This window comes from Macrosteles quadrilineatus, unplaced genomic scaffold (assembly GCF_028750875.1).
Source record: "Macrosteles quadrilineatus isolate MER2022 unplaced genomic scaffold, UCM_ALF_1.0 Scaffold_1__1_contigs__length_201487025, whole genome shotgun sequence".
NCBI lineage: Eukaryota > Metazoa > Arthropoda > Insecta > Hemiptera > Cicadellidae > Macrosteles > Macrosteles quadrilineatus.
This window is the reverse complement of record NW_026542594.1, coordinates 114,979,882-115,004,321: the sequence shown is the minus strand read 5'-3', so window position 1 is coordinate 115,004,321 and position 24,440 is coordinate 114,979,882. Positions and strand designations below refer to the sequence as shown.

Genomic DNA, 24,440 nt, shown 5'->3' with positions numbered 1-24,440 from the left:
GTGCTGTGGCATGCTGGGACTGAGACCAACTCTCTTATGGTGAAGCAAAGGCAGGGCTTCAGATGGACCAACCACATGTACCTGTCACAGAGAACATCAAACATTACTGTTACATCTCTGTTGAGAAGGAAGTTCTATGGCATGATGGGACTGAGACCAACCCTCTGGTGAAGCAAAGGCAGGGTTTCAGATGGACCAACCACATGTACCTGTCACAGAGAACATCAAACATTACTACTGTTACATCTCTGTTGAGAAGGAAGTTCTGCAGCATGATGGGACTAAGACCAACCCTTTGGTGAAGCAGAGGCAGGGCTTCAGATGGACCAACCACATGTACCTGTCACAGAGAACATCAAACATTACTGTTACATCTCTGTTAGAAGGAAGTTCTGTGGCATGATGGGACTGAGACCAACTCTCTGGTGAAGCAGAGGCAGGGCTTCAGATGAACCAACCACATGTACCTGTCACAGAGAACATCAAACATTACTGTTACATCTCTGTTGAGAAGGAAGTTCTGTGGCATGATGGGACTGAGACCAACCCTCTGGTGAAGCAAAGACAGGGCTTCAGATGGACCAACCACATGTACCTGTCACAGAGAACATCAAACATTACAGTTACATCTCTGTTAGAAGGAAGTTCTGTGGCATGATGGGACTGAGACCAACCCTCTGGTGAAGCAAAGACAGGGCTTCAGATGAACCAACCACATGTACCTGTCACAGAGAACATCAAACATTACTGTTACATCTCTGTTGAGAAGGAAGTTCTGTGGCATGATGGGACTGAGACCAACCCTTTGGTGAAGCAGAGGCAGGGCTTCAGATGGACCAACCACATGTACCTGTCACAGAGAACATCAAACATTACTGTTACATCTCTGTTGAGAAGGAAGTTCTGTGGCATGCTGGGACTGAGACCAACTCTCTGGTGAAGCAAAGGCAGGGCTTCAGATGGACCAACCACATGTACCTGTCATAGAGAATATCAAACATTACTGTTACATCTCTGTTGAGAAGGAAGTTCTGTGGCATGATGGGACTGAGACCAACTCTTTGGTGAAGCAAAGGCAGGGCTTCAGATGGACCAACCACATGTACCTGTCACAGAGAACATCAAACATTACTGTTACATCTCTGTTCAGAAGGAAGTTCTGTGGCATGATGGGACTGAGACCAACTCTTTGGTGAAGCAGAGGCAGGGCTTCAGATGGACCAACCACATGTACCTGTCACTTATTACTGACAATGTCTGGAAGACATCTCTTTTGAAAAATCAATTAAAAAATCTAAAATATATATCCAGGACGATTTGTTGAAAAGTTAATTTATCTAAGAAAAACACTTTTAAAAGTTTATAACGAGTTAGGCAACAAGTCTTATAATTTGCTGTATGTACGCCAGATTATGGGTTTTAAAAGTAATAATTGTATAGTATATTTATATTTTGCAAACAAATACCTTGTAAAGAACAGAGATGCCAGCATACATGAGGATGCACTGAGCTCCATTGATGAGCAGTTGGATGGAAAACAAGGCTCCAAACCATTTGTTGGTATTCCAGAACACTGCAGGGTAGCGGATTGCGTAAACAAACAATGCCAGTGCATAGTTGAGAAGTTCTGGTGAAACTGGACCCCACTTAGGCTCATCTGCAAAAATAGATTTCTTTTTAAAAATAACATTAACACCCAAGCAGACTTTTTTGGATAACAATTTTATTTGTGTTGTGAGTCAGTTGAAAAGTAATAGACAATAAAATTAATTGCATATAACAATTTAAGGGTGATTTTCTTTCAATCCACCATCAAGTTGACCTCAAGAAGCAATTCTCAATGAAATCTCTAAAGAAATCCAAAAGAATTTTATTCAAATTTAAATAAATCTTTGAAGATTCTTATCAAATGTTGAAACTACTGACCATTGACAGATAGGTCCTGGTCGGGGATGCCCACAGTGAGAGGCAGAGTCTGGGGTTTGCTGGAGGCTAGAGGGTTGTGACTGCTAGTGTCCTGAGGCAAGGGTGTTGGTAGGAAAGTCATGTTGACGTTGGGAGATGTCATGAAGCTGAGAACCACCAGTCTGTCCCTCTGAGCTACTAGGAAGTCCAGGTCAGTCCTCCAGATCAGATCTATAACAGGACAAGCATTATCCCTCCATGATATATCACTAGATGGCTTATGTTTTATATGCTGTAAGAATTTGTTAAAACATAAATTCTGTTTATGACTTTTGAAAAGGCTAATTCAAGTACTATCTATAACTTTATTCCTACTTTTTAAAATTATTTCGGTTCTCTGAACCAAATAAAAACTCATTCGGATTATTTAATTTGCATAGGAAAAGGTCCTTTATTGCTTTGGGAAAAGGTGAGTTGGACAGTTATTTAAGTTTAGGATAATAATTTGGGAATAATTAAATAATAACTTTAAAATGGGCTTTTACTCTCGGTACCAAATGAGATTTCCTAAGGAAAACACCGTTCATGAACAAGAACAGTTATCAAAATACTCATAACACATTGATTCTGAATAATTATTAAGCATATTTAAACATTTTCTTTATTCGATGGTTTTTGGCACACTGGGTTTAAGAAATGGAGTAATAGTTTTGTAATAGACACATAAACTATAAAGTTTAATCTAACCTTTAACGGTTCAATTCCATGAAATAAAAAACAAATTAGCGATTTCAGTAAAACATTGACAATCGATCATTTACACAGTATTATTGCTATTTGCTAAATCGGAAATCAAACCACCTCAAAATAGCAATTGCCTGAGCAAACAATTTTCTTGAGCGGGTGTAATCCAATTTGTCGGAGTCAACGTCCAAGTCTGCTGATTGTTTGTTTGTTTTGTTTCGATATTGTTCTTTTTCGAAGATTAAACCTGATAGAAGACACTCACTAATGAAACTGTGATAACTGTTAAGTTAATACGTACTGCCTGTGGAATTCTATGTTGAACTTTAAAGTTATAATAAAATTAGTACACAGTATAATATAATTTACTTCTAGAAAATCCCTGTATGTTGAAAACAAATAACAAAATTTACTCGTAAACTTATACATCATACAAATCAATCAAACTGTCAATGCCACGTTTCCATCCACATAACACAGATGGACGATAAACGGATGGATGACTAGATACGAGAATATGGAGATAGAACAGACAGATAGAGATAGAAAACAGCGGTGAAAAGTTTAGACAGGACAGAGTCGGGTGGGTTGGGTTGGGTGAAGGTTTCATAATAAGCAACAGCTGCCGCGCGCCATCTGACAGCAGAAAAACCAGACGAGCTCTACAGATTGTGGCTTAAATTTCAAGCGACACCCGGCAATCGGGCCACCGGGCCCCGGGCCGGGCCAGTGAACGATCGCAGGGAAGGATACATCCGAATCCGAGAGAGGCTATTTATGAGCCGACACACTCCACTCGGCAATCCAAGGCTACAAGCGAAACAAACTACACACAGATAAATGGGACATAAATCTATGTGTTTGGCTGTTAAAACCTTCTTCACATATTAATACGTACAGAATGCGAGTTTCAAGAATAATTATATCTCGGAAGGAAATAAGAAAAAGTACAAAAAATTGTTTTCTACAGTATCCAAAAGTAAGCTGTTGGCAAGAGTGGAACCTATAAACTAATAAATCAGGCGGAAATAGCCTCCACTTCACTCAGTCTGTCTCAGTAGTTCACATATCGACACCCGGCCTGTAGAACCTCTTACGTCTGCTCTAGTTTATTTACAGGCCAGAAAAGCGATGTTTGCTGCATAAATAACTAAGAGTGGAGGGGGAATATGTTGTGATGTTTAGCTCGCTTCTTTGCCGACTGAATTATTTTAATCTATGCTGAAAGTGTCATCAAGGCTGACCAATGGCAAGCTCTCACAGAGTTTGCCTACTTCTGAGTACAAATGTAACCAATATAATCACCAGTCTAGAATTAAAAATCACCCATAAAATACCAATAATCAGCCTCCTCACTCTTCCTTCTAGCTTGTGTTAGCAAATTCGTACTTGTCATTCGTTATGGCTACCAACTAACAAAATAAAACAACGTGTCCTACTATTTTGAGAGCAACTAAGGTAGGGCCTAATTTTACATTACAGTGCCTAACCTTTTTATCGTTTAAAATCCTCAAACACAGAGCAGACAATAAAGATACAACCTACGAACAAAATGCTATACGAGATATAATTTGTAGACGAACCATCCATTATCGAATTATTCGTGTATTCTCTGGTCCAGGCAAGGTCAGATGTGAGTCTACCTGGCCACCCCGACAGATGGCTACAACAGCTGCTGAGCTGCTTGCATAATTGAGGGCCAGATGCAGACCAAGATTGTACTTTATGATTTCCTCAAATATGTCTTCCGCGTCCGCCTACGCTCTTGTATTGTGTTTACGTGGCTTCACGACTCTTGATTTTCAATGACTACATTTATTTAATAACAGGGTACAAACTGCTGTCTAAAAGGGCGTGAAATTGGGCAGTGAGTTGTTGTGGGGACGGCGCGGCATGTGTGTGTGTGCGTGTGTGTGTCTGTGTGTACGCGCGCCAGCAGATCGACATGTGACGTCCGCGACCGACGTCATACTACTATTGGCGCCCACAACCACAACATGTATGGCTGCGTGGCTTACAACATACCCCTACAACCATAGATGCAAAATGCACTCGACTATTCCACCAGAACCGCTTATTGTCAAAAGGGTCAATGAGAGTGAGCTACTTCTACTAATTGTAGAAAAACATATATTTTAGCGACAGTTCGTGAAACTTGGAACCGAGAATAAATGTTCAAGAAAGCATGATCAATACCCTGTAAATAATTTAGCAAGGTTATCAAATGATCTGCTGCTTCATCAAAAATATCGCGATTTCAATTTATATTATTTGGCCTATTTCTGGAAAAGTAGCTTTCTTTCCCACAGAACATAAACTTTTAGTCTAATTCTAAGTGCGCATCAACTAGGCCTACTAAGTTAAACAAATACCCCTGTAAAATAATGTAGTGTTTTTTTTATTATTTAACTATTTATTCCTTGTAAACTATGAGCTCGCTCTTATATATTTATATTTAAGCTCTTACATATCGTTATTTCTTTCAAGATGTTATACAAGAAAGATGAGCAAGCACAATCCGCATTCATCAAGGGGGAATCTCAACTTTCATTAGGCCTCAGATTTCAGATTCACGTGACTTAGAAAAAATGGGGTCATTAATCACTTTTTGCTCCTTACAAAAAGCGCCTCAACTCTACAAGATATTATGAAGGGGAGTGAATCCAGCGCAGCTCGATAAGATAACCGATTAATGTATAATAGCGAGAATAAGAGATGTCACGTCACATTTTGTGCTCTGATACTTTAAACATGAATTTTGTATCGCGTCAATTAGTGGAATATTTTGTTTGAAGGTGAAGGATTGAATAGATAGTGAGGCATTATTTATAAATCGTACTATTTATTTTTGTGTCTCACTATTTTATTGGTAGAAGATAACAGACTGATAAATAACTCAAGTATACTAATATATTTAGTAATTTAATAGCCATAACGTCCAGATCATACCATAATGAAAGAATGTATTGCTGTACTGAATACAAAGTGAAAAGGGGAATATATGGTGACTCCTACCATTAACATCGATTTGATTTCATGCATCTTTAACAACATGCGTAGGCCTACCCTGAGCTAACTATGTAATATAGTGCACGTGTACTGATGTTATAACACTGATCCTCAAATGGATAAAATTAAAATGAGGGAACAAACTAAGGCTACAATTTACTACGGAGGGTACAATTTATTGAGAGAGCCAAGTAATATCAACCAAATATACGTCCCACAACCGAGGCTCACGTCGCGTGTACCGTGCACTAGAACATTAGCACGAGAATTATGTCATGTTGCTGGGACAAAGAGTCGCATGTCGCTCCTCCATTACATTCCGACACCGAGCTATTTATTGCAACCCAAAAATCGGATTACTTTGCAGTGAAAGTTAAGTGTTATGACGCTCACAAAATATAATATAGCGTTATTTTAGAATAGGAACTTAGTTCGATTTTGTATACACTTAGTTTCTTATAACTACCCTTTAGAACTACTCGATAACTTTTTTTAAAGAAAACATCTATGCTTTCATAGATCACAACGAATAGTAGAGCGCATGAATTGAAATTTCTATAACGGCATGAGTATTAAAATCGCCTTTATTTTCCGTTATTAAAATACAAAGTGTTTTCGGGGTAGTTGTCTAGTTGGTTAAACTAACCTTTAGGTAGAAAGCCGGCCTGGATGAGCCGAGCTTCTATGAGGAGGCGCGGCAGGAGGAGGCAAAAGGCAGTGACGATGTGTAGGAAGGGCGCCGTGGGACCTGAGTGTCGCCAGAAGCCTCTGGGACCTCCGCCACCCAGGGCTACAGAGGCTGGAGGATCAGCAGAGCAGTTGCTGACACTACGGCCGAGCTTGCAGCCGTCGTTGGCGAGGTTTCCCACCTTGAAGACGGCCGCCGCCAGGAAGACGGGGAGCAGCAAGACAGCAGTCCCTGTCAGCACGATGTACGCGTGAAGCTCTAGACGAGGCGCCGACGACGCTGGCCATCCTAGCTCTAGGTAATCTGTAATGGAAATTGTAATTAGCACAGCACATCAATCAGCAAGACAGCAGTCCCTGTCAGCACGATGTACGCGTGAAGCTCTAGACGAGGAGCCGACGACGCTGGCCATCCTAGCTCTAGGTAATCTGTAATGGAAATTGTAATCAGCACAGCACATCAAGCAGCAAGACAGCAGTCCCTGTCAGCACGATGTACGCGTGAAGCTCTAGACGAGGCGCCGACGACGCTGGCCATCCTAGCTCTAGGTAATCTGTAATGGAAATTGTGATCAGCACAGCACATCAAGCAGCAAGACAGCAGTCCCTGTCAGCACGATGTAGGCCTACGCGTGAAGCTCTAGACGAGGCGCTGGCGACGCTGGCCATCCTAGCTCTAGGTAATCTGTAATGGAAATTGTGATCAGCACAGCACATCAAGCAGCAAGACAGCAGTCCCGGTCAGCACGATGTACGCGTGAAGCTCTAGACGAGGCGCCGACGACGCTGGCCATCCTAGCTCTAGGTAATCTGTAATGGAAATTGTAATCAGCACAGCACATCAAGCAGCAAGACAGCAGTCCCGGTCAGCACGATGTACGCGTGAAGCTCTAGACGAGGCGCCAACGACGCTGGCCATCCTAGCTCTAGGTAATCTGTAATGGAAATTGTGATCAGCACAGCACATCAAGCAGCAAGACAGCAGTCCCGGTCAGCACGATGTACGCGTGAAGCTCTAGACGAGGCGCCGACGACGCTGGCCATCCTAGCTCTAGGTAATCTGTAATGGAAATTGTAATCAGCACAGCACATCAAGCAGCAAGACAGCAGTCCCGGTCAGCACGATGTACGCGTGAAGCTCTAGACGAGGCGCCAACGACGCTGGCCATCCTAGCTCTAGGTAATCTGTAATGGAAATTGTAATCAGCACAGCACATCAAGCAGCAAGACAGCAGTCCCGGTCAGCACGATGTACGCGTGAAGCTCTAGACGAGGCGCCAACGACGCTGGCCATCCTAGCTCTAGGTAATCTGTAATGGAAATTGTAATCAGCACAGCACATCAAGCAGCAAGACAGCAGTCCCGGTCAGCACGATGTACGCGTGAAGCTCTAGACGAGGCGCCGACGACGCTGGCCATCCTAGCTCTAGGTAATCTGTAATGGAAATTGTAATCAGCACAGCACATCAAGCAGCAAGACAGCAGTCCCTGTCAGCACGATGTACGCGTAAAGCTCTAGACGAGGCGCCAACGACGCTGGCCATCCTAGCTCTAGGTAATCTGTAATGGAAATTGTAATCAGCACAGCACATCAAGCAGCAAGACAGCAGTCCCGGTCAGCACGATGTACGCGTGAAGCTCTAGACGAGGCGCCGACGACGCTGGCCATCCTAGCTCTAGGTAATCTGTAATGGAAATTGTGATCAGCACAGCACATCAAACAGTAAGACAGCAGTTCCTGTCAGCACGATGTACGCGTGAAGCTCTAGACGAGGCGCCAACGACGCTGGCCATCCTAGCTCTAGGTAATCTGTAATGGAAATTGTAATCAGCACAGCACATCAAACAGTAAGACAGCAGTTCCTGTCAGCACGATGTACGCGTGAAGCTCTAGACGAGGCGCCGACGACGCTGGCCATCCTAGCTCTAGGTAATCTGTAATGGAAATTGTAATCAGCACAGCACATCAAGCAGCAAGACAGCAGTCCCGGTCAGCACGATGTACGCGTGAAGCTCTAGACGAGGCGCCGACGACGCTGGCCATCCTAGCTCTAGGTAATCTGTAATGGAAATTGTGATCAGCACTGCACATCAAGCAGCAAGACAGCAGTCCCGGTCAGCACGATGTACGCGTGAAGCTCTAGACGAGGCGCCGACGACGCTGGCCATCCTAGCTCTAGGTAATCTGTAATGGAAATTGTGATCAGCACAGCACATCAAGCAGCAAGACAGCAGTCCCGGTCAGCACGATGTACGCGTGAAGCTCTAGACGAGGCGCCAACGACGCTGGCCATCCTAGCTCTAGGTAATCTGTAATGGAAATTGTAATCAGCACAGCACATCAAGCAGCAAGACAGCAGTCCCGGTCAGCACGATGTACGCGTGAAGCTCTAGACGAGGCGCCAACGACGCTGGCCATCCTAGCTCTACGTAATCTGTAATGGAAATTGTAATCAGCACAGCACATCAAGCAGCAAGACAGCAGTCCCTGTCAGCACGATGTACGCGTGAAGCTCTAGACGAGGCGCCGACGACGCTGGCCATCCTAGCAGAGGTAATCTGAATGGAAATTGTAATCAGCACAGCACATCAAACAGTAAGACAGCAGTTCCTGTCAGCACGATGTACGCGTGAAGCTCTAGACGAGGCGCCAACGACGCTGGCCATCCTAGCTCTAGGTAATCTGTAATGGAAATTGTGATCAGCACAGCACATCAAGCAGCAAGACAGCAGTTCCTGTCAGCACGATGTACGCGTGAAGCTCTAGACGAGGCGCCAACGACGCTGGCCATCCTAGCTCTAGGTAATCTGAATGGAAATTGTAATCAGCACAGCACATCAAGCAGCAAGACAGCAGTCCCTGTCAGCACGATGTACGCGTGAAGCTCTAGACGAGGCGCCAACGACGCTGGCCATCCTAGCTCTAGGTAATCTGTAATGGAAATTGTAATCAGCACAGCACATCAAGCAGCAAGACAGCAGTCCCTGTCAGCACGATGTACGCGTGAAGCTCTAGACGAGGCGCCGACGACGCTGGCCATCCTAGCTCTAGGTAATCTGAATGGAAATTGTAATCAGCACAGCACATCAAACAGCAAGACAGCAGTTCCTGTCAGCACGATGTACGCGTGGAGCTCTACACGAGGTGCTGACGACGCTGGCCATCCTAGCTCTAGGTAATCTGTAATGGAAATTGTAATCATCACAACATATCGAGCAGCAAGACAGCAGCACGATTACCGTGTCTAACTACGTAGGCCTACGAATGGGTGAAAAATAAATTGAAATAATCAGATTTCAGTTCAACAAAGTCTTACTTGGCAAAGATATCGTAGTTTTGCACACCTTTTGCTTCTTTTTAGCCTCCTCTAACACCGTGTAATTATTAAACCATCAGGATTTTTTGGGTTAGTTTTTTCGTAAATAAAGTTATCCACAATTGTCTTACCAATACACCTGCCTTCTAATAATAGCCAACAAAACACGCTAGCGTTTTAATAAGAATGCAGGCATAATTATGTCTGTCACGGATCCGGGAACCTTAATAAAGCTTTCTACATTCTGTGAATATTGATGTGACCCAAGTCTGGCAAAGAAACGCTGTGCTGAACATCCCCTCTCGTACATGTTACCTATAAAATAATATGAATAATGAACTGCCTTTGTGTATTTACAAAACTTGAGATGTTGACAATGTAACATGAAAATGAGATATTGAAAAACCACTACCTATGTTGAAAATTGACACCATTTTCTCTTCATTAAGGTGGAATACCGAAAAGTATTATACCAATCTGTTATGGCCAAAGTTTTGAAAAAAAAATTATGCAAGATATTTTAATTCTGAAATTACGGAGTTAACTGAGCTGTTAAAATGTGAAATGTTGCTTCTTGACTTCTAAGAATAATGAGTGGGTCGTAAAAACATTGGTGGCAAAAATGCACAGTGGATACTTGTTCACTATCTCATTAAATTTTATTTCTAGTGATCTTTTTAAACCCCTTTGATGACGTATAACAGTAAAACAAAACACTGTTTCCACTTTACGCTCTTATAACGAGCAATATTTATCTATAGCAGAAGTTTTCAAAAGTAAACAAAAAATCATTAGAAAAATGTTTTTTTAGTGACACTACTGTGAAATCACCTGTTTTCGTTATATGTTTATCACATGCCAAAATCCGTCATTACATTGTTAATACGGAAAAAAGTTAACTATGCAAAATTAATGTTTACTAGTGTACATGTTGCTCGAAAGCAAGCAATTGCAAATAAGTACGGGAGTTATTTAATAAGAAATAACATACCGTATTTAAAAACAAATAACACTCATAATTTCCGATGAGTTAAAAAGTGTCAACTCAAAGATTATGTACCTAATGGAAATACTCACAATGTGCATAATAGTTCCATATAATTAACATTTCTTGTAAATATTTTATAGTTTTTCAAAAGCTGATCTGGTTTTTAGTGTATTCTTATTCTACAAATGCTTCCCACTTATACCCGCTTAGGTTGTCCATGTTGATCTTCGTCAATGATAATGATAATGCATGGTACCACCCATTGTCGCTAGTACGTTTAAACATTTCAGTCATATTTATTTAATAGCGATAACATTTGTTTACATTACTTAAGAACTACCTGATTTCCTGCATAGATTTCTCTGTCACAATTTTATTTGCTTCAATTGGCATTATTTGTCTAGTTACTGTTATAACGTAAATTCAATTTACCTGAAAAAATTCAGAGTTTAAAGGCCTGATGTTCAGATGGGGTTTTGTTCTCCTTAAATGTGAATAATAATAGTTGAATCCTTCAACGAAAGTTTTAGTAAAAGTTTCTTGGATGTAGTTATATTCTTTTAAAATCACTTGACTTTTATGGAAACATATTTTGAATGTCCTTGCCGTAGTACCAGTTTTATTTAGCCTTAGAGGGGTTCCCTCTGCAATGATCACAAAGTTAAGTCCATGTTTCAAACAAAAATAGTAGCATTTCGGCTAACATCCTCGTTCATAGTTTGTAGGAATCTTCATATTGTAGAATGTAGGTGTTCTTCATTATATAGGCTAATAAAAATAGTAAAATCTAAAACAAACATTTCTGTTTCTTTTACTTGGTGGCGTTCTATGACTTTCCTATGTTTCCATAGTTAACAAATCGGTTCTTTCAATGATTGCTGAAGAAATACAGTACTATGTCAATAATTTTTTTTTCTTATTTTGTGAAATATATAAAATTTTCCGGGCTTTCTCGATTTTTTACATTATAATATGTACGCAAACCAAAATTCAAATAGTAAATATTTAATTTAAACCAAATCAGTAAATGTTTATACATGCGTTTCCTTGGATTGCAGAATAACTATTAACAGCAATTAAATTATCCAGCCGATCATGATGAAACAAATATGTTATTCATAAGGATAACATGGGGACTTAAAAGGTCACTGGAGCAGAGCCCGAGGGACTTAAAAAAATTAAGGTCGGTTTGCAAATCTACGTGAAACACTCTTTCTATAATGAGACGTCAATGGTCAAAATCGGTTAAAAAATGGCGGAGGAGTTCAAAGGACAAATTTTGTGTTGGCGTAATAATTATATAGGTTATCTTTTTTATCTCTTTTGGACATAAACAAACACACATTGTTTAATTAACTGTTTAAATTTCCAACAACCAAAACTGTACAATCAATTTAAATTTAAAGTTAAAATATAAGGCCTAATCTAAACTACTATTAGTTTTTCTATTGTTCCTATGTGATAAACAAATATTCAAATCTATTTGTATTAAAAAATATTAGGTCTTTGTAGTGTGGCGAAAAGTAACGTTCAAAACACGAGTGAAAGAGGGTCATTACATATTTTCGGTCATATTTAAAGTGCTCAATAAATCTTGTATTTTAAACGCATGGTCTCAAAATATGCAATGACTCACTAGGCACTTTCTATTCTTGTTATAAAATATACTATTACCACAGACAACGGACACCAGTATTATATTGTCTGTGCTATTAAGCTAGAAGAACTTAACAAGTTCGACTCTATACAATAAATAACGAAAAAGTACAGTTTAAAACATGTGTTCTATTGTTCTATTTTCTTGATAACGCACTACAATAATTAATTAGCAAGTCATACGTTTTTCGAAACACATGGTAAAACTAATACAGAACCACGAATACTTAAACAGAACCGGTATGGATCATAAACATAAACATATGACGTTGCTGGCCCGAATCCTATACTAATACAGTAGCATTAATACGGTTTAGACTGTTACATTTAAGCATTGTTAAATAATGTTTACTAGCGTACATGTTGCTCGAATTCGAGCAATTAATTGCAATGTATTCCAGGAGTTATTTCAAAACGAATAACAGTCATATTTACAATGAGTTTAAAAGAGTCAACTCAAAGATTACCGGGTACCGGTGTGTAACTCAGACCATGTTTATCTTCGATATTGATAAACCTAAAGCATTCCGGCCGGGTTTCTCCTTCTCTAAATGCCTCGCTGTACAGGCAACACAGGTCATTAATAGAGGGCCAATTGAGAACGAAAAGTCGTTTTGGGGTAGTATTATGGCGCATTTGTAACCTAATAGTTGAGATTGTCCAGGGTCAGGTGCTGACTGTGATGAGTTAAGCCCAAGCCTATACGCGCCACTGTTCTGTAGCTGCGGTCGTTATCACGATTACGCCTCCTGTCAATGTTTCGTTTTCGTCGCGTCGGAGGCATTTAAAAGAAAAAAACAACAAATAAACAAATTATAGGTACACAAAACAACGATAAATGCACAAATTTAAGTTAGAATCATGCTAACACGATCCGTCATAGCAACACAAAACAACGATAAATACACCAATTTTAGATACAACCATAACACGATCCGTCTTGGGGGTTATGTTTACACAAACTCAAATAGTAATAGCTATTTACATTACAAGTGTAGTAAGAGCGTTTTTACATCACGCAGGTGAATGTTGTGCAACGAGCGAAGGCGAGTTGCATAATTCACCGAAGTGATGTAAACACGCTCTTGCGTAACGTGTAACGTACAAGATTTTACCTGACCCGACAATATTCAGGAGGTTACGAGCAATATGCTTCATTATCAATTTCACTCATCTTCTAACAGTAACGTTCATTTACAAACAAAAGCTAGGCTAGGAAAATTCTTCAAAGCATAACAATAAAATTCAAACACACAGCTGATTTTTAGCGTTGAACGTCGTTGGCTCCATAGAGGTATATTTTTTAAGTTATCCACTCAATGTTATTTAAATGGGTTTCATTACATCACCGAGTGAGTTTTTTCCAACTTTACATCACTCGAGAAGTAAGGAAGTTGTATACATCACGCTTGGGATAGGGAAGTTTAACATGGCGGGTTAGGTAAATAAATGTAATCAATGCGTTTCATTGGATTGAAAAATAAATAACAGCAATTAAATTAAATTATACAGCTGATCAAAATGTAAACAATTATGTTCTTCATAAGGATAACATGGGAACTTTCAAAGCCACTGGGGCAGAGCCCAAGGGACGTATTCAAAAATGTAAGGCCAGTTTGCAAATCTACGCGATACGCTCTTTCCAGTGAGACGCCAATGGATAAAATCGGTTAAGAAATGGCAGAGGAGTTCAACCGACAAAGTTTCATGTAGCGTATTAATTATATAGATTTTCGGGCCAGAAACATAAATTGTTTATGTTTATTATCCATACCGATTTTGTTCAAGTATTCGTGCACATATAGAGTCAAATTCCACAGATATAGACTCTCGTCTTTTAACTAATTCATTAATTGCATGTTGGCGTTGTTTGTAGCAAATTAAAATTACCGATTTGTAGTCAATTCACATGTTCTAAATGTTATATACCGTAGCCTACATAATTGTTTACTAGATTTATCATTATCATACAGAAAGTTGAAGCTCGGTATCCATGAATAACGAAAAAAGAACTAGGTGCATTGGTTTAACCCCAATCCCCTGTTAGGAATTTTAGCTTCCATCGTGTTTTCTTGACTGCTAAAGAACAGACTTTGCTAGGTTATAGAATCACGAACGGTTAATTAATTTACTGAAGGCAACAAGAAAGCGGATGAACCTTCACAGTGTGTATAATCTAGTTTTATCGTTCAACGTTTTCAGAATTGCATTTTAAAGCTTTTTTTTTGTTATTTAATCAATTGTAGCCTATTATAAAGTTTATGTTATTATGTAGTATTTATTGTACCATACTTACTTATTGTATTTTATTCTAACATAACTTGTGGTGGACAACGGGTATGGTAATCATTTAAGATCTTGTATGAAACCAAGTTGTGGTTTAGCATTATCATTTATTTGATTTTTGTAGGCATATCTGTATCTGTGTTGGGAGCGGTTCAATATCTCAAAAGTCGACTTTTTTGTTTAGAAAATACTTTTAAGTTATAGCACGATGACAGAAGGATGCCATCTATTTAATGAAACGATCTAGCTTGGAATCTAGTCAGCGATCTTCATATTTGAAGATGACGATCACTATAACCACTGTCTACACAAACTGTAAATCATGTTCAATTAATACTGTATCGCAATATTATAAAATCCATGTATAACCATTAGATAAAAGTAGTTCCTATTAACAGTTTGTCCAAATGTTGTTGCAGGGAATGCGATAGTCTGGGTTCACACCAGATACATTCCCCCAAACCCGATTACTGAGCGCGTAAACAGCAATGTTTTTGTTGTTAATTGATCAACAGAGATGTGAAATTGCCAGACCATTAAACTGTTGTGGGTGTGTGCGTATAGAGCTCATTTACATAGCATCTCCTCGCTGTTTTACTGATAAAATGTCCGGTTGCAGAATTAGAAACAACCTATTTCAACTGACGTTAAATGTTTAGATTCATTAGTTTAGTAACGGTCTTATGCATAGACTTGCAATTGTGATAGATAGAAATAAACACTGTTTTACAAACAAATTAAAATATTCGTAGCACTGCATAAGTATTTAACAATTTAATAACTTTAAATTAATTGTTTTGTACATTATTTCATTATTTACCGACTAAAAATTTAGGAGAAATATTTTATAGAAAAAGAAATAGTTAATTTATACAGAAATATAAGAAAATGCATTTCAGGATGACCCTGTTCCTCTACTAAAACATTACAAATATTTAGTGTTAAATTGCTTTCTTGTAGCATGTACTTAGTGTATGCCACCACAAACAGTAGACCATTAGTCTGTGATGTCACTAACCGATGGAGAGGTGAACAGTTTTAAAACCGGCAATATAGCTAGATTTTTTGCCAACCAAATTTTTTTTGTAACCAATGCATACATTATTAAATAAAATATAAATCAATTACTCGTGTTGATATTAATTCAATGTTGAAAAGTCTAAGTACAGTGTACAGTGACAAACTATGCTGTGTAATGAAATGATGTGTGTATGATGGTTCGTGCATTACTTGCGCCAAACAGTTCCTTAGTTGCGCCAAGCCCAAGCCAGAGGGGTGAGCTGCTCACAGAAGGAATTCCCTTGTTTAAGTGTCATACTAACCTATTGTAACGCAACCTAACCTAACCTAACTGAACCTAACCTAACCTACTCAATTATACAGTCAAATAGGGCCGCCACTTGCAGATAATGAACGTAAGTTATCGGGTGGCTCCCTGGGGTAGTTGGCGCAATTAAGGAATACCCGAATACCTGACTCAGGTCATTTGGCGCAATTAACGCCCGCCCGTATAGGTGATTGGGTGGGTGCGTCCCGCTCTCGCCAGGGCCTAGGCCGCTTACTGATAAGAGGTGTAAATATGCCAACCAATGGCAATCGGACCAATAAGACACATCACTGGTAGTGGAAGGAATAACAGCAATGTGCCAGCTCAAGATTTAAATAATGCTAACCTCACTTATGGATATATTGTACATATGTTTACAGTGGATATAGGCCTAATGTAAAACTTACCAAGGAATCTGAGTGCTGACTGGAAGGCTATGTACGCTTGTAGACCGACGGCGGACACCCCGTACCAGACGCTCCATAGAGTATTGAGGTGAGCACGACAACAGGCACCCTTGGCGGGGGGCGGCGGGGGCCTCGGCGGCACCACAGTAGGCTTAGCGGGGGCAGTCTCAGTCACTAGCGAGCCGTTCATCCTGGGCCTAGAACACGACAGTCCGATCACCGCACTGACCAAGGACGCCATACCGTCACCATAGCACCAAGGAACGCGACTGACGACTGAGGAGACGACCAGGAGGCTGAGATTTTGGGAAAGGGGCCAGGTGCACGGCAGGTGCTATCCGAGATTCCGCAGGACATCTGCCTAGCCCGGGGCCTCGGTGCCTCGTGCCTCCTCTCTCTCTCTCTCTCACACACACACAGGCGCGTGGCAGCACCTGCCGTGTGTCGCCACAATCACTGTACAGTACCACCTGTCGCTTGTTGTTGCTGTGTAACTGTAAAGGGAATACTGTGTCAAGACTTGCCGAGAGTGACGCTGCAGACGGGGACAATCCTGGTGGAAAAACAAATGGGGAAAAATATAAAATTGTGACTGTTCAAAAACTTGGAAACTTTAATATATTAGAAATATGCATTGAAGACTATCTTTAAGTCTGACCAAATTTTATACATGTAATAAAACAAAAGCCGTGTACAATCCTCGATAACAATTATTAATTTTTGTCATAAAATATATTAATAAAATCTAGATTAAAACCTCCACCATAAGAAAAGAAAATTACACTACTTAGCCTAAAAAACTAACCAACAATTTTGTTCTTTTTACATGGTCATTTATAACTCAAGTTGGATTACCCGGTATACAAATATTTTACGAAATATATTATTTTACATCACTACACGGAAAACTGTTTAAAGAGGATCTTTATTTAATTCCCCGCAAGCCTTGGTTGTCCAGTGAAGTTTCGAAGTTTGTTTGTTGGGAAATTACATTCTGGACCGAACTCATACTGGAGCGAGAAAATATTCTTTATTCCACTAATCCATTTAGTAGGCTTACAATAAATAAGAAATCATGTTATAGTTGAAAGTAGCTGCACAGTTATAGTTATTGCAGCTGTGACGTGATGGATTAACAGCTGGTTGATGACGTGATGATGGCTAGATGGAGGAAGGAGTGCATTTCCCTACACAGTCACAGTAGGTATGATGGATGATCAAGCTGTCTGTATGACGAATCGACGGCTGCTATCGCCAGAGTGCATTACAGGGTTGGGGCAATATCCACCTCTCACATGAAAAATCTTTTATGTAGAAACCGAGGAAATATTTTGTACCTAAATAGTATTATAAATTGTCCATCGATATCGAAATTTCTGTTTTTATTTTATCATAAATGGACCAATTTTGGCTTACGAATAATTTTTAAATGAAGAGGGTGGGGAATTTCGTGGTGTTCAAAATTTTTCAATTAGAAAAAATAAATTGTTATTTCTACGAGGTTTATATAACATCCCATATTTGGGACCTTATTTCACTCGCCTTTACAAGGTCTCAGACTGCAGATTTCCTTATTCGAAATGCTCGAGTTGATACCCTTGAAGAATGTTAGGTCAGCATGACTGACACCTTCAATGATTATAATCTGTATTAACTAACAGTAACTGTGTGTCTTAAACTGTTGACTGCGACTGGACATTTGTGTTATTTGACAGAGAACATTTTCTACTAAATATATACATTTATGGTTAGGGAAGACCGAGGAACATCTACTTATTTTGAGAAGAATGTGGCAGGGAATCCCTTAAAACTCAAAGGATAAATGTTGGTCACTTAATAACAATTGTAGTTTTGAGAGTAGGAAATGTCATTAACCAGGTGCCAGTCGGGTCGGTAAATGCCAGACTCCGGATTCTGCATCAGTTATCTATTGCAATGATTTACTGATTAATTGTTTTTATGGGTTTTATAGGGTTTAAAAGTGTTATTTTAACATCATCAGGGGGGTGAACTGTCTCCACGCGCCACCCCACCTCCCTCTGCAACTTTCCGCGTTTAAGCCGCCACTTTGAGCAATCACCCCTTTTATCGCGACGGTGTTTTTGCCGTTAAAGGCGTGAAAGGAGCAGAAAAGAGCTGTATCAACACCTTGATTGGATTTTATAACACTTTCCTCGTGAAAATTGCGAATTACTTAAAATTTTTGAGCAGGAGATTGACTTAACGATCTTGGAATGAAAGGTTATTCAAGCAACTATCATGTTTGTGAAAATTAGACAATGGAATGTAATGCAATGGTTTATGTTAAGATAGAAAAGTGTGGTGTATTTAGTTGAGAAGATAATTACTAAGAGTAATTACAAATCACAGGTATGTAACATAGTTAAAGTATACCGGGATTATGTGTGTTACAGTTATAAAATATGTTGTATTATTAATTACGTTTGAATGTGATAACAGTTTAATGTAATATTTTATATGATTTTTATCAAAACAAAATCTATATTAAGTTATAAATACTGTATGTCATATCACTAGTTTCCTAGACTTTCCATTCCCAAATTGCAGCGCGTTGTTGAGCCAGACACCCAGTGTGGTGTGCTGATGTGAATTATCAAATACGTCAAAAATTCAACTAAGCTCAATTCAAATGAGAAGTCATTGTACACTTTAACATTGATACATCACATCGACTATCCAATTACAAAAACTACATTCTGGGAGTGTATCATTCAACAATGCGGTTTTAATTGATAGAATTATATTGTTAACTCCAATATTTAAAAGTAAAGGGTAAAACTCAAGATTAACACATTATGTATTCACAAAATTAAATTAAAAATTTTTTGCAAATTTATAAAACAAATGAACAAAATTGAATCGGTAGACTACACTACGCCACCACGGACAGATTTTTTAACTAGTGGACTTGGGTTATACTGTACATATATTGGTATTGCATCAGTAAATACCTTTAAAATCGTTATAAATTGCATAACAGATTGTAGACGAAAACTAAGTACGGATGCAAATAACAAATTGTAAAATAAATATATAAAAATCCGATTGAGGTCAGTTTGTGCCTAAAAATAAGTACAAAAAATAGAGGTTAGAGCAAAACATTTTGTTTTATCCTGTATCCCGTTTAAATCCCGAGCATGGTATTCCCGTTTCCCTATGAAAATCCCGCTTAAGAAAACATTGCAAACACGTTACAATCTTAGATTAACTAATATAATTAACTATTATATTATACAATATACTATTATATTGAAGCATTACGTTTAACTATTACATTGGTGAATTAATTTATGGAATAATACTGTACTAGTGGAACCCCGTCGAAATCGACGGTTAATCTTGAGGTTTTATGTAAATTTAGCTAACTGCGTTGGATAGAGTGAAGTCATTAAAATCTTAGTTATATGAAGGGAGGATAAGCAATAATAAGTATGACGATTGTGTTCCCTAAAAAACGTGATTGATGAATTCGTTTAACACAATATTTCCTACCTTTCTTTTTATCGGCTTTAGGTTGCCCAAAAGGTTTTTTAGGAGTCTTATAATTGTTTGTTCATGAGTTTGTTTCATACCAAAGCCACTTTCACTATATGGGAGAATGAGTTCGTTAGTCTATCATGTTACGGAAAGAGTCAATATTTATTACTAACCACTAATTCCATCTGTTTTAGGAAAATCATTCAGATTGTATCCGGATTTATGAGTAAATCTTCATCTTTTTTTTGATAAAAATATCTGATTCTCCAGAAAGCAGTAACATTCTTACTTCGATCTCAGCAATTTTAAATCCTTCTCTTGCCACATCGACCCATGTATTTAATCATCCTGTTCTTACTTGATAATTCATTAACTTATGGGGTAGTTTTGCCTTGGCCATATAGATCACATAAAGCTGTGCATGTATTTCGTGGATTGGAATGAACCATAATTGTAGGAAATTTTATCACAAATCTTGAACATTTGCGGAACCAAATCCATAACCTAGTCCAGCATTGGTAAGAAATTATGCAAATGCGATGAGATGTGATGACACTGTTGTGTTTTCGAATGTTTTGTATGTAGTGAGGTTTAGATGCGTTGTTCAACCTAGCTACATGTGTACATCAAAGTAAAAACTGTGTACACATTTTTTTTTAATGCCTGAATTGACATTAGTTCACCTACTTTACCAAAACCATAGACTCCGTAGTTAGTCTATTCCAAAACTTGAACACAGCTCTCATCCTCAACGTACTCATCTATGACACAATTTTCAACCCGATTATCAAAAACTGTCATACCAATAAATGAATCTCAGGTGTTCTTTCTTGAATTTAAAAATAAATGGTGATTGAAAATAGGAAAAAAAGGCAAGTGCCAACCTTACAATATGTATAAGCTAACCCGATAAGGAATAGTTATATGTTCCTTTGAAATTTAAAAGTCACACTTATTTCATAATTTAAAATTTTCTAAGAGCAATAAAGCATAGATTTTTGAACAAAACATTTCAAATGTATCATAAATTCATCATTTTGTTGAAACTATAAAAAACTTGCCATGCAGTGGAGAATCCATTTAAAATCATAAATAATAATGTAAACATTTAATTTTGACAGTTTCAGTAGACCTTTGAATACAATTTTAATATTAACAGCTGGTTCATTTAAAGTAGTGTAAAATAATCCATATGGTCAAAATGTAAACAAAATTGCAGAGTGAACTTTAAAGGCCTCTGGGGCAGAGCCCCAAGGAAATTTACATCGTTTCTCTTTTGAGGGCTCACCTACAGACCAATACCCTTCTTTAGACACCCCTACCAAGTTTCTACGCCCAGCCGTTCTCTCAAATTAGCTGTGACAAAAACCTCGTTTTCCTCCATAAGAATAACATGGGATGGGAATTTAAAGGCCACTGGGGCAGAGCCCCGAGGGAATTCTCCATGTTTCTCTTTTGATGGCTCATCTACAGACCAGGACCTTTCTTTAGACACCTCTACCGAGTTTCTACGCCCAGCCGTTCTCTCAAAATAGCTGTGACAAAGAAAAACAGTTTCAAATTAATATATAGATACTACAAGCTAAACGCAAAACACGTGCTGGGGTGTGATGCAGGCAGTGTTTTAACGTAATGTAGGCGCAGCAAGACAGTGGCTCTGTTGTAGGGAAAACATTGAAACAGCGCAGTGGGAAATGCAATAGAAGCATCACGTAAAATCGAATGTTTAAGAGTTCTGTTTTAGTTATCTGTGTCAATTCCAATCCACAGTATTCGGCAGAGTTAAAAACAAGTATCTGACCTCTGTAGAGGTTTTCGTGATCGGGGTTTAATTTAAGCTCAGTGAAACTGTTTTTATACACAGATGACCTTTAGAACATTCTATTTCTTTTTTGCATTGCAATGTAATGCACTGATATTAAGCATATACAAAGAGAAGTAAGGTAAAACAACTTAATACGTGATATCACAAATGTCGAATTAGATAACGAAGACTTAATTATTTCTTCAATGCGTTCTTAAGGTTTAGGAGATAACAGTTGTAATGCCTTAGTGACAAATGCAATTCGATTAAAATAACAGGAAAATCTAAAATATGAAAGTTGACATCTTTACATTATGTAAAAAATGTACTTGTAAACACACATAGTTATTATTATATAATATAATATAATTAACAGTTATTATTAACACTCAAATAAACAAGGTACATTTTAATTTACGAAAAATATTGTTTTGCAAGAAGAAAAAATGATCACTGATTCAACACCGTTTGATTTGGCGATTCGTCTGGAATTTTTTAACGAAAGGAATAAGGAAAAAAATATACAACTAATGAATTTACTCGTCGGTTTTTTATGTACATTTTTTCTATCTCTTCCCTCAGTTTAATTAGTGCAAACTGCTAAGACACGGAATTAAGAAAGTATGCACTCAAACGAGGTAGGCCTATAGAGTTCACTCGATTGGGCATCAGGAATTTCAATAAAAGTTAAAGACATTAGTTCTACGCCACTGACTAGGAGTCCAAGTTAGAGCCTGTAGAACATTTATTGAACCTGATAAAAATATCACAACAATGTTGTAAAAGTTAGTTCTCACTTCTAAAAACTTATACAGTTTGTACTTTAATTATTTGGAGAACAAAAATAACTGAGATAAATAAATTATATAATTTTACGTTACTTTGAGTGTACGCAAACATGGGGTATTTAAGGGTTAACTAAAAATTAATTGTAAAACACAATCTCCTTTTGAAAGATCCATTATTATAAAAAAATGAACACAGAGTAAGATTATTGAGGTATCAAACTAGATTTTAAATCCTAAACTACATCCATTCATAATCGTGAATGCCGTACAGCTATAATTCTTGAAAGATGGCATTACAAGTTAGAGAAAACCTCTGTTTACGATCTAGAACATGTATAGGTAATTTCATTTAACTAACCACCACAACCCATAGTAATCCCTAACAAAACCCATGGTTAAAAAACTTAAAAGCTATAAGTTGTGTGCATAATTGAAATCACAGTGTTATGTTTCAAAGAAACTGAACTGACTGCTATTTCAGTCCACCATATGTGATTTATTTTGCCTTAAAACACCGACATCCCAGTTTACAAAACTTTATAATAAACACTTTGCGTTTATTCTAGCTGTGAAGTCTTGCAAAATGAAATTAGCCTTATCTGGGATCAGGTAGGGGCTAATGACAGAAGGAATCTCTGCGAGAGGGTTAAAAGGACCGGACGAGGGACATCAGATAAAAGCCGGATGTGCGAAATTTCGGGACCGGATGTGAAGATAACGCAACGCGTAACTCGTGACGTGTAACGCTGTGTGACGGTCCGTTAGTCGCGCCTTGCATTGTCACGCCTTCATCATCATTGCAATCTCTGGGCGACTTGAGACTCACAAGTGATATGAGTGATATAGGCAAATGATGTACGTGATTATGAAAGGTTATTGTAAAAATGATAAATTTACCGAACAAACTGATTAAGGTTTTTATTTTTGATATTTTAAAATCACACAACATGAAAATCTGGCAATGATTCAGGTAGGAACAAATAATCTACATATTTGATCATATATAATTTAGATTATTATGTAACTACTGGAAACAGGTTTAAAATAGTACAAAATTCACTATTAAAGTTACTAAAGCCATTACGATTATTTTGATTTGTTGAAAATTAAACAAAAATTATATTACAAGACTGTAAATCGGCTTATTAAAACAACAAATAATACGTGAAAGTGTGTGTAAGGTTTTTTAACATGACAAAAGAGAAACGAATTTCTATACGATTCAACGAAAGTGGAGATAAATTTAGACGGGAAGAAAAACATTTCCCCGTTAAACTTTCATAAAGGGTCTATTTATTTGTGAGAGAGACGATTATTGTGGTGATATACGCGGAGTGGGAACTGACCACATGGCGGCTTTACAACAATAACTGAGCCTCGCCCTCACTCGCGCCATACTTATACACTCCACAATACCATATACCGTACGATTATCATATACCTCTACAATACAACAATAACTGAGCCTCGCCCTCACTCGCGCCATACTTATACACTCCACAATACCATATACCGCACGATTCACATATACCTCTACAATACAACAATAACTGAGCCTCGCCCTCACTCGCGCCATACTTATACACTCCACAATACCATATACCGTACGATTATCATATACCTCTACAATACAACAATAACTGAACCTCGCCCTCACTCGTGCCATACTTATACACTCCACAATACCATATACCGTACGATTATCATATACCTCTACAATACAACAATAACTGAACCTCGCCCTCACTCGCGCCATACTTATACACTCCACAATACCATATACCGTACGATTATCATATACCTCTACAATACAACAATAACTGAGCCTCGCCCTCACTCGCGCCATACTTATACACTCCACAATACCATATACCGTACGATTATCATATACCTCTACAATACAACAATAACTGAACCTCGCCCTCACTCGCGCCATACTTATACACTCCACAATACCATATACCGTACGATTATCATATACCTCTACAATACAACAATAACTGAACCTCGCCCTCACTCGCGCC

General features: G+C 38.4%; 1 protein-coding gene across 1 annotated transcript in view; it reads right to left on the bottom strand.

Moving 5' to 3' along the window:
- The window catches only part of LOC128983596 (protein tincar), an 85,562-nt gene that overhangs the window by 12,031 nt on the left and 49,091 nt on the right, over positions 1 to 24,440 (bottom strand). The window contains exons 4-7 of the mRNA XM_054402944.1: positions 16,327 to 16,523; positions 6,305 to 6,649; positions 1,927 to 2,136; positions 1,467 to 1,657 (exon numbers count right to left, since the gene is read on the bottom strand). Of these exons, the coding sequence (XP_054258919.1) occupies positions 1,467 to 1,657; positions 1,927 to 2,136; positions 6,305 to 6,649; positions 16,327 to 16,516 (936 nt within the window). The 5' untranslated portion in view covers positions 16,517 to 16,523. The remainder of the gene's footprint in view (positions 1 to 1,466; positions 1,658 to 1,926; positions 2,137 to 6,304; positions 6,650 to 16,326; positions 16,524 to 24,440) is intronic.